We start from the raw sequence: 17,566 nt of genomic DNA on the forward strand, positions 1-17,566 counted from the left end.
CCTAGGAAGACGCATCGGGTCGATCGGGGCGCAAGCTTGTGGGCTGTTGTGGCGTAGAGATTTGGAAAGCAGAGGCAACCGAAGACTCGAAGATGGTCGTAGTTGGGATGGTGACCGAGGAGGCGGAAGTATGGGGTCTGAAACTGAATGGAGGAGCATGGACGCCGGTTGAGGACGTGAGTGGTGACATGGAGAGCCTCGACCCAAAACTCTGGGGGCATGGTGGCATGAAGAAGCATGGTGCGAATGATGTCGTTGGTGGTGCGAATGAGTCTCTCAGCTTTCCCGTTCTGTGGCGAAGTGTGGGGGCAAGAGAGACGAAAAGACACGCCGCGTTCAGAGAAGAAAGCGCGAAGGGTGGTGGTGAGGAATTCCCCACCTTTGCCGCACTGGACGCACTGGACCTAGACGTGATACTGAGTGAAGACGTAGGTGAGGAAACGGTGGAGCGTGGCGGCAGTGTCTGACTTGTGGCGTAGGAGGAACGTCCATGAAAAGTGCGAGAAATCATCAAGTATTATGAGGTAATATTGGAAACCAGAGAAGCTGCATACGGGAGATGTCCAAAGATCACAATGTAATAATTGGAAAGGTGCTGTAGTACAAGATATGGAAGAAGAAAATGGCAGACGAGGCTGCTTTCCTAATTGATAGGCCGAACATAAAGCGCTCATAATGGGCGTGTCATTATTACAAGATGGCAAGAAATATTTGGCTAAAAGGGAAATAGATTTATTGTTGGGATGGCCTAAGCGAACATGCCATAGGTTGTGGTCGCTGGTGAGCGCATGCTGCACGTTGACGTTGCTGAAGAACGGGTACAAGGCACCGTGACTATTGGACCTCATCAGGATGCGCCGGGTCACGAGGTCCTTCACAGTGAAACCATAGGGGTCAAACTTAATAGTACACGAATTATCGATGGTAAAACGACGGATAGAAATAAAATTGCGAATGACTGTGGGAGTGATGAGAATGTTGTTGAGATTGAAAGAAGCGAGGGAGGTAGAACCGACAGCAGTAATAGGCATGCGAGACCCGTCCCCAACAGTAATGCCGTGAGAGTGATGCAAAGAAGGAGAACGAGAGGAGGTGAGGTGGCTCGTCTTACCAGCGACGTGGGAGGTGGCGCCCGTGTCGAGGAACCACTCGGGCGCGGCGCCGCCTTGCTGCTGCAGCGACAGGTTGTGAAGGGCGGCGTTCAGCTGGTGGTACTGCTCCCAGGAGGGGCCGCCCACAGCGGCGGACGGCCCAGCGGCGTGGTACGCCTGGTGTGGTGGAGGAGGGCGTGGCCCGAGGACGATAGCGGCGTTCGGCGCGGACCAAGGCGCGTGGAGTTGCGGGGGCTGCCGGGGGAACGGAGTGTCCCACGGCGCAAAGTACCCCAGCCAGGGGCGGGCGGCAGGTGTTGAGGTAGTGCCGCGCCCAGCGCGAGGGGGGGAGCCCGAGGAGGAGCCGGCGCCGGAAGAGGCCGGGGCGCCACGGCCGCGGCCGTCCACGACCACGGGAGCGGGTGTCGCTAGTTGGAGAAGAAACGGGCCCCTTTCCCTTGTCACCAGAGGGAGCGGGGCCGCGATCAACGCCGCGATCGGGAGCGGGGCCAATGGCGAGAGCGGTAGGCGCGCCCGATCCCTGCCCATCCAGCCGAGCGCGTTTGTTCGCGGAGAGCTCCTCCATGAGCAGGCACGAGCGGGCTTGGACGAAGGTAGGGAAGGGGTTCTGCATCGGCAGAAGGGTTGCCATGACCTGGAAGCGGCGACTGAGCCCGCAAATGAGTTGGAGGTTGAGCGCCTGGTCGGTGATGAGGAAGCCGACCTTGCCGAGCGCGGCAGAGTGTGTCTTCAGGCAGCGATTGTACTCGGCGACGGACATGTCTCCCTGCACCAGATTGTGGAACTCCGCCTCGAGGATGATGGCGCGGCCCGGGGTGTTGTCCCGGAAGAGCATGTGAAGCTGCACCCAGACGTCGTACGCCGTGCTCGTGGGGGACATGACGACGTCCTGGAGGTCCTCGGCGATGACCTCGTACATCCACAGCACGATCGTAAGATCGTCGTTGCGCCAGATGGCGCTCTGGCGGCGGGGGTCGGCCGGGACGTCAAGGTGGTGCTGCACGTTATGGCGACTGCAGATGACATAAAAATGCTGGCGCCACTTTGAATAGTTACCCGCGTCGAGGTCGAGCTTGCGATGGAAGAGGTGGGCGATGGAGGAGGGCAGCCCGGGTGCAGAAGACGAGGGGCCAGCAGTGCCGGCGTCGGGCGCCGGGATCTGGGCGCCGGCAGGGTGGGGCACAGGGGTGCTCCCAGCGGTGCGCAGGGCGGTCTCCGGCGGCCGTGAGAGGGCCGCGGTTGGGGCAGACGCCCCGGGAAACTGGATCCCGCGCGCCTGAGAGGAAGAGGAGCCTGCGGGCGCGCCAGCAGCGACGTCCTCCTCGCCCCGATCCGTGGCGGAGGGGGTGCGGACCACGGGCGAGGCGAAGAGGGGGCGGCCGTCTGGACTGGGAGAGTCGAGGTCAGCCGAGCGGGAGCGGCGGAGCAGGCGGTTCATGGCCGAAGCGTGAGAGAGGATCGGGAGAAGTCTGATACCAAGCTGGACAAGATAATTCACGCACACACCTTGCATTCATTTCTCCAGGGGTATTCATACAGTTACACGAGGAGAGAGGGATACAAGGGAGCGGAGAGTGGTTAGGTACAATGATCAGCTAGTCAAAGGGATCGTGGGAGCGCACGATATGCACGCGCTGTTGAGCGTGCCTGAAGAACCGGTCGTGGCTGGCTCAGCCTCCTGGAGCCGTGCGTGAGGACGTGTTCCAACACAGAGTGTATATGTCACATAAGTTACCTTGATTTCTACTAACCAGGAGAATATATTAGAACAACGAGGAGTGCATCGAGAAACAGCTAATGGCATGGTGCTCCAGGATTGTAAATTGTAATGGTGACAAGATCTCCGCGGCGTACTGGGTCCTTTTCAGTTGAGGCCGAGCTGGCAGTCTCTGATGAAGGGCTGCAACTGGCCCTTCATTGGACTGATCTTCTAACTACCGATCTGCATAGAATCAGACGTTCAGGGGACGGTAGCAATGGTGTCAACAAAGACCATCGACATGCCCAGTCTTGCTCATATGGTCCATGAGATTCGGGAGAACTTGGGAGAATGAGATGACAGAATTAAGAATATTGGTGGTGACCAGACAATTGTTACCCAGGACCGCAGGATATTGCCGAGGCCTGGAGTGAGGATTGTAGCACTTTCCACCATTAATGGTTTCTTTTATTTCCTGCAAAAAAATGTACCTCCACCCCAAGTTAGTTGACTCAAATTTTTCTATATATTGATGTATCTAGATACGTTTTAGTGTTAGATACATCCATATTTAGATAAATCTAAGTCAATTAATTTGGGACGGAGAGAGTATTAGATATGTATCATCTACTCTACTGTGTCAAAGCTAGTTGCAGATAAGGCATTGGATTGCGTGTTGTCGGTTATGTATTTGTAACCGGCCGGTCGATTTGGTAACACTAAAAAAAGGAGTCTGTCACGGGAACAACTACACCAAGCAACCCAAATGGGCCAGCCCAAGAGAAGCCTACGAGGCCGCAGCGCAACAAGCAGCCCAACCAGCGCTACGCCGGTCTAGACTGGAGCCAGTGAAGCAGCCATGCCCTACATAGCGCGTGGTTGGTGTGTGTGTGTGAGGGGCACGAAAGAAGTGAACCCCGACCCGGCCGCCTGTGGCGTGTATCCTCCTCCCACCTCCGGCTCTCATCTCCCGATCCCCTTCTTGCTGCTCTGGATCTGTACCGCATATTGAGAGATTAATCCATAGCTGGCTAGTTCGAGAGGCAAGATCCGTGTCAGAGTCCTTATGTGAAGACAGCCTTTGGTGAAAAGAGCTAGCTAAGCATATTATCGCATGCTGCTTTGTCTTTTCCGAATGTACTGCTAAAACATTGAGCTGTTATGTTTTCTAAAATAATTATTAAGGGAAATTTATGTCAACACCAATAGTTCACTCCAGAATTACGAGTTTGTCACCAAAGTTTTTGCTATTTACGAAAATGGCGCTTATCCATTAGTTCATTTTCTTCTTTTGTCATTTTCAGACATTAGCTCGCAATTAGACTTCCTTCACTAGATTGGGCCTTATCTATTCTGAAAATTCCCCTAGGTCACGTACATGTGGATCTGCCACATATTGGCTCACTAACAAAGTGCCTCGCCCATCAGTCCATTGTACTTACTCTACCCCTCACACAATCGAAGCCATCCCTCTCCTGAATGCTGCCATGTGTGTTGTTGTTGGAACCTGGAGTGCACAACAGCTTCTACTGCCGCCAGGCAAATCCGTTCGAGCGCATCACTGACCCCTTCTCTCCGAACCTCAGCTAGACCTCTGCAGCCAGATCGATCTTGGGGTGATGTGTGTTTTTCCATGACGAACCTCCTCTGCGAGCTCATCTACATGCTCGCATCTCTCTGACCTGTTATGTCATGTTATTCATGCTTAACACGTAGATAATGATTTGGTCCATCTAATTTATGCATAGCATAATAATATTATCCGTGAATGGGTGTCTATTGTTTTATGTTCAAAGAACTCAGGACGTTCCTTTAGAGAACCCCTACATTTCCATGCGATTTACCAGTGGATATATTGCCCCAGTATCTAAACCTTGTGCTCATTCATTTGTCTCTGTTAGATACTACTACCTTCGTTCACAAATGAGATGTTTTGGATATTTTAATATGGAATACATAAAAACGAAATGGGTGAACAAACAAAGTAAAACATTTCTATATGGAGTACATCCGATTCACAGAAAAGTTTGAACATCTCATATTTGTGAACAGATGAAGTATATATTTGTGACAACTAGTCTTCGGATACCCAGTGATCATATTTTGTGTTTTCCAGCTAAAAACAGATGCATATAGGTTTCGACTGTATGTTAATGTTTAGAAACACCCGATGATTATGGTTTGGTTACGATTTTCAATGTCCATTTATTGGCTGGCAACCTAAATGGATTACATTTCATTGTCTTGGATGAAGTAAACCGAAGGATTCTATATTTATTTTCATTTAATATTTTACAAGATAACACAAAGCAAAAGCATGCACACGACAGCATGTATTAATTTGGGGCCAAATAACAGCACCACAGACACTGCCATTCCTCCATGCCACCTAGGAAGGGCATTTAGGACCTTTCACCTCTTATGACCCAGTTAGAGATGGTTGACCGTGAGCTAGCAATTGAAAAAAAAGGGAGAGAACAAACTAAAAGCATAGAGGTATCTGCATGAATAGCCGAAAAGTAGTAGAAAACTCATTAATTCTGAAGTGAAATAATGGCACTGGCAAAATTTCCTAACAATTTCTTCTGCATAAAGTATGTAACTTATGAATCTCTGCTTCGATATATAACTATACCGCTTGCTCCCACGCTAGGCACTTGTCTTCTCGCCTAGTTTGCCAAGCTACCTACACATACTACTCGGTCCTAGGCATGGAAGGCATCAGGAAGTTTAGAGTAAAACAACAGTTGATGTAGGATTTAGCATGTCTGGCAACGGTAAGGGCATCGTTATATGTAGAAACGGAGAATTTATTTGCTGCGTGCTTTCGATGGCATTACCATAGAATTTACAACCTATAAGGTGCTAAAATGATCTCAAGTGCTATTATGTTGGCCCGGAACTTACCAATCATTTCACTAAATTATTTGGGCTAGTTAATGCATATGTTGCTGTTAGGTGATTGAAATGCCATATGGATTTGCAGTTGAATGCCTCGTGAGCTAGACATCACATGTCTTACCTAAATATTCTACCAAAGGTAATAAATGTCATATATAGCACACAATACATATTGTCGTGCGCAATGGCATATTCATTTACTCATAGGCAAGCGAGGGACTGGGAAATTGCTAGGATGGCGGTGAATGATCGAAGGTACTTAGTTGAAAGAATGGACACAACGGTGAGGACCATATCCCACTGGGTGCTTAGTTTCCAAAATATACTACATGACTCTTCATATCCACCGGATTATCAATTTCTGATCAAAACTAGAACTGAGTCTATTTTTAAGACAAGCTTGGTGTAGAAAGCGAGCTCCAAGCATAACCTCACGCTGGTTTGTGCTTCGAAATGTACTGACAAAGCATCAAGCTACTAATTATGGGTTGCCTAATGTCTGTTGAAATATATTGTCCGCCTCTCTGCATCAGTTCAGACTTTTGGATGAGTTGGCTGGAGCATGAATTCAATATATGGTATCTGAGCCAAGAGGTTTTGAATTCAAGACTCTGCCAACGCAGTATTAAAACAATGGATTATGCGGCCTATTTAAATCGCACGTCTAGAATCCAAATCGAGCCTACTTTGTTCTGTTCTAACACACCAGACCATGTTAGCATTGTATAGGTCGCTCTAGACAAGTTGTCTCAAGTAAATAAAATCCGAGCCCAAGGTGAACGATTTAGCATTCTTGCATTGTACCCAAGCGTATTTCTTGATCTCTAGATATACAAAATCGTTTGGCGCAGGTGAATAGATTTCGTTGTCCTGAGTCACTGTGTCATTGTTATCTTCTTGATTTTAGTATTTTTCCCTTTATCGGGAAAACTGATTTTGCTGCCAATATTTATTCACACTACATTATGCGGCCATGTTTGATGTTGTGATCTTACTTCTGTTTATTCCATATTCATGTATGGATTTGGCAACCAGAGCGATGATGAGAATGAACCCAACACCTCTCCCCCGGCCGCTCCTCCCGTGTTGCCCTCTCATGGCGACGAGGAGGAACCCTTGTATGTTGCCCCTACCCTCTCTTTCTCCCTCAACGCTGGCGGGGCCACCTCATCTCCCCTCTCGGTGATTTTGGTGCGGGTCGAGCTCCCTGGGATGGGGTGCGGGTGTGACTCGGGGTGCAGCGGCGCTGCTACGTGTTAGTCTGGTGTTTACGCGCTGGCCTGACGAGCTGGGTGGCTGTTGGGTGAGCCGGGTGTTGCAGCGGTCCGTGAGCACGGCGGTGGGCCACATATGCACCCTTGCGACGCATGTTGATGATAGCTTGGTCCATGGTCAGTGGCCTCTGCAGTTACCACTAGAGGCGGTGACGTGGTGGTGGTGGTGTGGTGCACTCTCTCCTCCGTTCTAGTCTGGCCAGACCTTGGGAGGCGGTTGCAGCCTTCGCCTCCGATGGTCCGGTGGAGGCAGGCTCTAAGGGTTGGCGACGGGCACTCAATGCACGATGTGTCTGCGAAAGGTCGGTGGTGGTAGGGGCGATCTGGGGAGGGAGGCAGGCGGCCTCTTGGACTTTCCATCGCTAAACTCTAGAGATGCTAGGTCAGTCCTGAGTCCTGACGGAGTCCCTAGTCCACGGTGAGTGGTGCGTGGTGACCGCTGTCGGCCTTCCCCTGCTCAGATCTAACCTGCTAGGCCATGTCCCCACCAATGGGCTTGCTACCTTCTGCCCCTTCACTAGTAGACGATGTATGTGCGGTGATGATGATGGAGGGGTGGTACCGGATGCCAAGGCGGCAACCCTGGTGGTGGGGGCCGCAAGGCTCATGAAAGGACCTCAAGCCTCAGGTGTGGGCATGTGACCATGGCTGTGCGGGCGGCGTGGTGCCTGGTGTCCGACGATTGATGGTGGTCTTGGAGGCGAGAGTGCGTGCTGGGGTGTAATCCCTGATAGGCTTGGACCAGGCCGCTGGCGGTGGCGGCTGTTGGCGTCGTTACCTTCATGAAGGTGTCATCGCGCCTACTCTTCTTCTGATTGCTCCAAGTGAAAACCATCACCTTTTTCTATCGGGTGGTGGCGGCGTTCCGGTGCCGTACCCTTCTGATGGCGCCGTCTAGCCGCCTACGGTTCGTTAGGCACAACTTATTTTCTTCATGATGCCTCTATCACGGTGGAGAATTCCAACAGTTTCAAGCGGGGCTCTCATTGACCTTTTCTTGCCTTGGAGTGTCTAAGCTAGGTACAGTTTCAAATGGAAAATTTGGATAAGCTAGGTACCAAAGTACCGAATGGTTTTACTTTGTCTCTAATTCACCCACCTTATGTCTGAAAAATTCCTTGACATCTACTCTACTTATTGCTTGTTGTCTGTTGTGAGTCTGAATTCCTTAACATGTTTATTATTCCAGATTGTTCCCTTTACATTGTGAGTCTGAATTCCTTAACATGTATATTATTCCAGGTTGTGTAGCTGTTCTTGTGCACTATTGTATCCTTCTTGGATGTTTGCGTTGTGGTGTCGAGGTGTTTGTTTTATGTCTTGGGTGCGTGTATGGTGTTGGCGTGTTTTTATCATTGGTTGTATGTTGGTCGTTGTTTATATATAAACCACGGCGAGTCTCTTTTTACTTTAATGTTTCAAAACTCAAAATTATTGATTTGAGGTTTTGGCGGAAAGTTACGATAAGCCAGCTACCAAAGTACCCAATGGTTTTACTTTGTGCCCAATTCACCCACCTTATGTCCGAAAAATTCCTTGCCATCTACTTTACTTATTGCTTGTTGTCTGTTGTGAGCTTGAAATCCTTAACATGTATATTATTCCAAATTGTTCCTTTTACATTGTCAGTCTATATATATAAACAACGACCTGGTATATAGCACCTCCGTCCTTTCCTTCGTACTCCCTCCATCCGAAAAAGCTTCTCCCTCAAATGAATGTATCTAGCACCAAGTTAGTGCTAGATGCATCCATTTGAGTGACAAGCTCGGGACAAGTTTTTTTCGAATGGAGGGAGTAAGTCGCTATGTAGATGTAGCAAAGCTCATCTAACAATCTCCTCCTAAACCACGATCTCGTCGCCGCCAGAGTTGTCGCGGTGTGCGAGCGGGATGGGATGGGCGGATGGACGACGCCGGCTTACGAGCGGAATGGGGATGGGGCGACGGCGGCGGCGCGCGAGTAGGAGACCAGCGGGAGTCTAAAAAGTGATGGGGGCTCCATCTCTGATTTGGTGGAGAGAAAATCAGAAATCAGAGGGCAGGAACGTTCCCTTTCTGTCACGAGAGGTGGGACCGAACGAATGAGAGAGCCAAGGGAAACGAACGAACGACGACAAAACCGACCATCACGATCGCAAACTCCTCCTTTAGAACTATATATATTTGCTCTTACCAACGGAGGACGAATCTAGAAATTGCTAATGGCATTATAAGTGACAGCAGAAACGTAGTTGGCAGATTTGATAACACAAATGAAAGCACAAACCAGATGAATATTCAACCAGACGATTGACGGCGGCGACGGCCACAACTAGATCTAGGGTTTTATTTATGTTTTTTTATTCCAAATTTTTAATAAAGTTTTTTTTAATTCCAATTATTGTAGGCTGGGACTTTTGGTGGCAATGTGAAATATTTTTCGTTTAAAAATGTTGAAATGTGTCGGCCTTGTTGAGCGCACCTATGGCCCGACACCACAATGCCTGATGTTAGTGTCCGCCTGATCAACCCAACGAATGAAAAACCACACATTGTGTGTCCGTTTGGGTCTGTCGGTTGGAGTTGCCATTACTGACTGATTCAGTGAATCCTTTGCACTAGCTACTTGTTGTTGTGAGGTGATTGATGTGTCTTCATATGGGTAGCAGCTCGTGGTTTTATCTATCTACATGCGCGTGTATAGGTGCACGTTTTGTATTTATTTATTTTTTCTTGGGTGCACGTTTTGAATTGTGAGTTTCCTCCTGATGAATTTGAGTATTGCGTGTGGCTTGATGTGGTTCCAACATTAGATAGAGTAACAGAGGAGAACCCCCTCATATTGCTTGACGGTGACGCACCATGCTTGAGGGCAGTTTAGTTTTAGTAGTAGCTCGAGCTCACCTACTATATTGTGGATTGTCTTTGTGTACCTCAATTGTTATATAGTTCAGCTCAATAATGAAGTGCAAGGATAACTGACATCTCAAGTGCAAGGTCAATATTCATTCATGCTACATTATGCGACCATCTTTCGTATTGTGATCTTACTTCTGTTTGTTCTAAATCCATGAGTGGATTTGGCAACCAGAATGGTGATGAGAATGAACCCTACATTTCCCCTCTCCTCCTCCTTCCCCGCCATCGCCAGAGGACGCAGAAGGGGGAAGCCCGACCGACGGCAACAGAGCCTCCTAGTTTCCCCTATTTGCAATTTTGATTTAGGGCGAGCCCCCTGGAACGGGACGTGGTGTTTCCGCGGTGGTGTAATGGGCTGGGTGGTGGCGGAGCGAGCCCGGTGTGGCAGCAGTGTGGAGGCGTGGCGAAGGCCAGATCTGCACCCTTGTGCGACACGTACTGAGGGCCTCTTGGGCCGCGGTCAGCTGCCTCTGCAATGACCGGTGAAGGCGATGGCACGTTGATGGTGGGTCAGTTAATATGACCCATTCTGGTCAGGTGAGATCTAGGGACGTGGCCACGACTTTCCCCTCCTCTACCTCACTTGGTTGCTCGGTCTCGCGGCTGGAAGTGGGCTCTGAGGGTTGGCGACGGTGGCTCGATGCACGGCGCGACTGGCCGGTCGGTGGTGGTAGGGGAGATTTGGGGAGGGAGGCAGGGGGCTCATGGCCTTTCCCTCACTAAAATCTGGTGGTGATAGGTCAGTCGTGATAGAGGCTCTAGTCCATGATGGTAGGCTCCGGGTGAAAACCATGATCCTTTTGGATGGAACAGTGTCGGTGCTCTTGTGCCATATACTTGAAGCCCAGGGTTTGTCGGGTGCCGCTTCATCTCTTCACAATGTGTCTGTCATGGTGGAGAACTTGACGGCTTCAAGCGGGTTGTCAATGTCCTGTTGTTACCTTCGAGTGTGTTGGAGTGGTGTAGTTGTTCTTGTGCGCTCTTGTATCGTACCCTGGATGCGTGTGTTGTGGCGTGGAGGTGTTTCTTTTTGTGCCTTGCATGGGTGTGTAGTGTTGGATATTGTATTGTTGGTTGTTGCTTTATATATAAAACGGAGAGAGAGCCTTTTTCGGCTGAACGTTTCAAAAGTCAAACTTTTGTTTTGAGGTTCTCATGGAAAGCTAGGATAAGCTAGCTACCAAAGTTTCGACTGGTTTTACTATGTGTCCAATTGCCCCATCTTATGTCCGGAGAATTCCTTTAGTGGCCTAAAGTGTCTGATAAAAGTTTACAGAGGGAGTGTCCTACTTATTGCTTGATGTTATTTGGTAGTCTGTATTCCTTTACATGAAATTTATTCCAGATTGTTCCCTTGACATTGTCAGTCTATATATACCTCTCATGGCTCCTGCAACACCATCTTTGTTCTCATATCTCCCCGTGCAAGCGCTATGTCGCTATTCTATCACGTGTAGGCATGCGAGGCATCAGGATGATTACAACATCTGAAAAGTCAACGTCAGCATAATGACAAGACCAGACCTTTGTTCACTGGTTGGTCTCGACCAATACACCAATGCAATGTTGTTGACGCACCATGCTTGAGGGTGGACAGCACCAGCTGGAGCTCGCCAACTTTGTTACGGAGTGTCTTTCTGCACCTCCATTGTTGTCTAGTTCGGCTCAATGATGAAGTGCAAGGGCAACTGACGTTTGATTATGCCCTAGCCTGTGTCTCGAATAGGTGGTATTTCTATGCAGTTACAAACCCTGATTTTGACAGTTTTTGCTATTTTTCATTCAGCTGGCACTATTGTAAACTTTTGGTCTGGTTCTAAGAGCCAGGGCTGATCACTTTTTCCTAAAAAATAAGACCTTATGCGAAAATTCAATGGCGTGCTCGTGCTCGCCTGCTCATGTTATCGCCAGGCGTCCACTCTTAACGGGATGCGGGATGGCCGCGGTATTTCAGGGGTGCGTACGCCGATCATTTTTAATGCATAAGCTGGATGGAAGAGCCAACGTAGATACGGTGCATGCAGACAGACATGTAAAAGCCCAGCGATGGGATTTGGTATTAACTACAATTAATTTCTTTCCTATTTTTCCTAGTAACAACTTCTTCCCAAATCTAGGAATGATTAATTAAGGCTGGTTGTAATGGGAGTATCATAACTAGTATCATGCATGCCAACTAGACAAATTTGATAAGGTGTCATAAAAATAAATGAAGAAATAGAGGATTGAGTATCATATCATGATACTGTATCATAATAAATGCTAGGCTAGTATGTGTCATGCATGACAATAAATAAAGCACTACATGATACTAATATATGATACCACGCATTAGGGAGGTAGTATCATACACTAATATCATATGCATGATACTAGTATATGATACTCCCCATTACAACCAGCCTAAGCCATTTTATTTGTTTCCAGTCGTGAGGGTCAATGGTTCCAAATCAATATCGTTGCTTCCCAAAAAGATTTGCTTCGTAGGAACTGGATCATTTGCTTCCTAAAATTTTCTTCGCTTCCTATGAAGTTTTCAGTCGTGTGGAATTTTTTTCTTGTTTGCATCCAATGTTGTATTTTACTCCCTCCGTCCCATAATATAAGAACGCTTTTGACACTAGTGTAGTGTGAAAACCGTTCTTATATTTTGGGACAGATGGAGTACTAAACAAGAATGTTGGTTTCCAAAAAATATTTTGCTTGGTACGAATTGGTACTGTTGCTTCTTATAAAAATTTGGTATGAATCGGGATTGTTTTCTTCCTAAAATTTTCTTTGCCTCCTAAAAAGTTTTCAGTCGTGAGGATTATTTTTGCTTGCTTCATACGCTGTTTTCAATTGTGGAGATCCTTGCAAAAACTTCAGTTTGGTTTAATTTTTGTTTCTGACTGTCCCTGAAGTTCTGAAAACTTCAGTTTCAAAAATATGTTCCATGCGACCAAAGGATTGTTTCGAGTGCGTGCATCCAACAAAATTATAATTTATTTCCACCAAACATTAATAAATTAGAACTTGCTTCAGAAGGAAATACAATTTGCTTCCATAGAAGTTGCTTCGAACAACATGAATGAATTATATGTTTTTGTTGTCATGACACAATACAAATCACAATCGAGAGTGGTCGCACATCCGTCCAGGTCTAGATTGTCTAAGCATTTTTCACTCTCTTCCATACTGATTGGTGGCCCAACTTTTGACTTTGATGGCAAAAGGAAGAGTGGAACCATCAAATTCAAAAAATGTTCATGATTTTAGAAAATATTTGAAAATCTGTAAAATATGTTCACGATTTCGGAGATGTTCATGAGTTTAAAAAAATGTTCATGATTTTCAAAAAGTATTCACGATTTTACAAAAATGAGAGTGATAGTGTATCTCGGTGATGAAGCAAAATATGGTCATGGCCATTGAACATTATGATTTTTGTTTTTCCGTTGTAACGCACGGACAGTTTTGCTATAATTACAAAAGAAGGACGAATTTGGAGTGTCGGATTTCCATTACATCGAGGACGAAGGAATGGTCTGACGCCGGAGTCTTAGCAAACTATAGATACAAAGCGTTTCCCACTAGTTGTGGCCAATGTTTTCATGCGTCGTGGTGGATTAGGTGTCATTAGCAAACTGAGGTATTATGTAGCTCATCGCAAATGGCGTACACATTGTACCTGTAAATTAAGTTCACAATGTGCGATGTGTGTGTTTAGCAGTCAAGTAGCAAATGGTGTGGAAGCAGCTATTTAGTCGCAAATGACGTACTTTTGGCGCCATCAAGTTAACTGTTATGTGGTGTATTTCTTTTTTTGAGAATCTGTTATGGTGTATTCTGTATGTGTACTCCGGTAATATTAATGAAGGTCTGTTTTCTAGTTCATCGTGTCTAAAAGAGAAAAGTTCAGGCTTAGCCAGGTTAACTCTCAATTTAACAGTCATTTTCAGAGTGGTCAAACGGAGCAAACGCATACGTGAGGCCATCAGTAGTGCATGTGCAATACGTGGCGGCAGGAACTACACATGGACTCACCGTTTCTGTGATAGACCCGAGCGCTGCGATAAGTTACGGGCCGATAGATGCGTCATATACCATTGGAACAGATGTACGTCTTGCCGTCATGACATCGTCAAATCAAACGGCCGGCTCTCCGTATTGCACTGTTCAGCGCTACATTCATTCCCACTGCCCCACACAATCGCATTCAATACACGCCGAGACGCGTCCTTGTTCTATTCGTACACGAAGCGGGAGCAAGCGAGCTCGTCCGCTACTTCGCTGCTCTCGACCTTATGTTGCTAATGAGAGTTCTGCCGAGGTCTATAAGAAAACATATGCCAGAATGAACGCGGCATTGATATCACATTCGACTGCACAGGAGTTCCGTTGAGATCGATGTGAACCACAATGTATGTACCCAACGAGTATGTTGTGATGATATGAGTTTGCAGCTGCCAGCCTTCTTTGTTGAACACTTCTCATCTCGCTAACTATTGCATAAAGTTGGTTGTAAGCAAGGTCCTGGTTGCCGGATGTGTCTTTTTTCTAGCGTCGGCCGAGATTGGTGGTTACCATGGTTACCCGAATATACAAAAAGCTAAAATAAGGAAAAATCAAATGCAATTTAGGAGTTTCAGTCAATATGATGATGAGAATAGAAACTAGAAGCACGACTGGGTCTTGGTTGTCCGAAATCATACTTATATATCAGTCACATTTACGTAACCATGAGACTTTTTGGTAGTACCGGTGAACCAGATGGCCGCGGCGAGGGAATGAGGTAAGACACTTAGCATGTGTTGCAGCCTTTAAGTATCAAAAGTTATAACGAGTTCCTAACTGAAATGTTTACTTGGGATGAAAGTTGCATTCAATTTGTTGCGCCGTCAGCTGGTTGCCAAAGACGAGAGCTTCAACTTTGGAAGCGCTAGTAGCACAGGGTGACCGGGCCAGCTGAGCCATTCTTAGTTAGTTTGACAGCTTTGATGACTCGACGGACTCAATGGTGGAGTACTCTGCTTTTAAGTGAGACTGTGATCTTTTACACATTTGGATGAAACAAAAAATTCATCGAGACTCTTGGTAGAGTCTAGAGGACCACGACAATCCAAATTATCTTCTGAAGAACATGACCATGAACCATGTATTGTTTACACAATCCAACTTAGCTCGCTGGTAGATCGGTGGAAGAAATCACCCTCAATTACTGGTTTGGTGAACACATTCACCGAGAGGACCGGAACATATGCCGAGTGATAATCCAAATTACTGCCTAGTAACCAGGACACTGGTTGAAAAGAGCGATTGAAGTCAGCTATGTTCCATGTACTTATTACAAAGATCTAAAGTAATCTTCGTTCTATACTGAATCACTTTTTTTTCTCTTTTTTGGAATGGATTGATAGATCTACGAATATACTCTTCCTAACCTTGTTTCAGAGTGCACCATATTAAGACACAATACTTATTTCATGCTATTGTACTTATATCTACCATTCCTATCCAAAACAACCAGAGCATGTGAGACTTCCTTATGCTCGAAGCTTTTGCACATGGTTTTTGTTTTCATAGATCAATAGCAACAACATCTATCTCACAAAAATGAAATAAAATTAGCAAGAGCATCTGCCTTGGCATTGTGCTTGAAGATTCACAAACGTAGTCCAACATACTACAATGTGTCTCAAAGGTTTAAAAAAGCATACTAATCAGACAACAAGCACAAGACACTCGGAACTTAGGTAGAACTAAATCTGTTGCTATACTGTAACCAAAGTGGGGACAGAAGTCTACTCATCATTTCAGGCAAGCATCAACATGGTATCTAATAGATTGCCGATTACATGTTGGCACGAGAAGTATGAGTGTTTTTACAGTACCCGACCCTGGTACTCCCTACAGGGAGGTGGGTGTACCAGATAAATCCAACTATCCATCTATAGGGGTATTTTAGACCTTTTGCCTTTGCAAATAAATTTTGACTTTTCTTCCATCTGAATCAGCTGCTATCTCACGAGGTAGCGGTTGGAGCCTTTGTCCTCCCCATCGCTGGCCCCTCGTGAGATACATGAACAGTTAAATCAAGAAATTTGTCTAAAAAAGTTAAATCAAGAAAAAAAAATAATGACGCAGTTCAATCATGCCGGTGCGCTTCAACCACTTAGAAAAAAGAAGCGTCATCATATGATACTGTAGTACTAATATTGTATTTGCAGCCACCGTGAGTACTAGTAGCCATCCGTGAATTCCTGTTAGTTTCATATTAATTGAACTGCGCCATTATAAGATATGCTCTCCTCTCCAGACAACTGTGATGTGCTAGTTTCTCGGAGTCATCCCCAACCAATTTGCATAGGCACAGCCATCGGCGGCGGCCAAGGACATGCACATCAGGGTGTCCACAATGTACATTGTGAGGTATGAACACAGATGTGAACTGCTCTAGCATACTCCAAATCCCTCGGTGGTGATGACCCTGCGATCATCAAGTTCCGTCACGCAGGATCATTGTATTGATTTTGGGATTTTCTTCTATGAATGGCATTGATTTGGGATTAGGGTTCCTCAAAAAAATAGGTTTGAAGTATGCGTTCACACCCATACAAGCAAGTCCCTACTAAATTGGCGTCTCATCCTCTATACCACTATGCTCCCGAGTTTTAAGGAGTACACATTCAATTGAGGCCCCCAATTGAGATTGAGTGTTCCGATTTTGACCGGGTCAACAATTTCTCAAAGCTTTCTTATTCAATTGTTTTATAGTATATATTATGCGTCCTAATTTTTTAGGTCTCACAACTAATTGCGGCCTTCAATTTAGAACTAGGCCGGTCTTGTTTTGATCGGGTCAATAATTTAGCACTAATATTGTTGACCAGGCCAACGATTTTCCAAATCAATCAGGCCTATAAAAACATATCATTCCGGCGCCCTCCAACCGCCTAGAAAAAAGAAGCGTCACCATATGATATTGTAGCACTAATATTGTATATGCAGCCACCGATGAGGAATTTTTTAAACATAAATATACATGGGTTAGTGGATAACACAGAAGCACACCATAAAATCACCGCATTATAAATAAAAATAAAACAAACTACACATCTCCCCCACCCATCAAACTAAATGTTCCATTAGTTTCAAAATATAAGGGGTATTAGTTTTTTGGAAAGTCAAATTTCTTGAGCTTTGAACAAGTTCAGAGCAAAAAAAATCGATATCCACAATATTTAAGAAAAATAGTATGGAAATTCATTTCATGATGAATCTAATCATACCGATTTGATATTATGAATTTTGATATATTTCTCTACAAATTTAAACCAACTTAAAGGGTTTACTTTTCAAAAAAGTAATACACCTTATATTTTAAAACATTGTGACTATTTGTTTTAAGAAACCCAACAACAGCAATGACGCGGCAAAGCACTCCGAACCTTCTAGTTCTATTTAATCATGCACTGGATTCTATTTAATTAATATAAGATAGAAATAAACAAATCACCCATTGATTACAAATTTACCCCTAACATGAAGGCACATTAGGAGAGGCATAAATTGTGTCAGTCTTGCGCAAACGGGAAGGGGACCTAGGACGGCCATTTGGCTGCGTCATGACCCTAAGGAGATTGAAAATTTGTGTTTGCTAGACTGTAGCACTTCTGGTTGATAATAGAAGGTTTTCAT

General features: G+C 46.0%; 1 protein-coding gene across 1 annotated transcript; it reads right to left on the reverse strand.

Annotated features, from left to right (window-relative positions):
* Nucleotides 1-623: 623 nt before the first annotated feature.
* On the reverse strand, nucleotides 624-4,523 carry LOC125555453. The gene is made up of 2 exons (XM_048718405.1): nucleotides 1,112-4,523; nucleotides 624-872 (listed from the first exon to the last, which is right to left on the reverse strand). The coding sequence occupies exons 1-2, from the start codon at nucleotides 2,623-2,625 to the stop codon at nucleotides 863-865; spliced, it is 1,524 nt and encodes a 507-aa protein (XP_048574362.1). The 5' UTR covers nucleotides 2,626-4,523; the 3' UTR covers nucleotides 624-862.
* Between the last annotated feature and the right edge of the window lie 13,043 nt (nucleotides 4,524-17,566).

This window comes from Triticum urartu, chromosome 5 (genome assembly GCF_003073215.2).
Source record: "Triticum urartu cultivar G1812 chromosome 5, Tu2.1, whole genome shotgun sequence".
In the NCBI taxonomy this organism is placed as follows: Eukaryota; Viridiplantae; Streptophyta; class Magnoliopsida; order Poales; family Poaceae; genus Triticum; species Triticum urartu.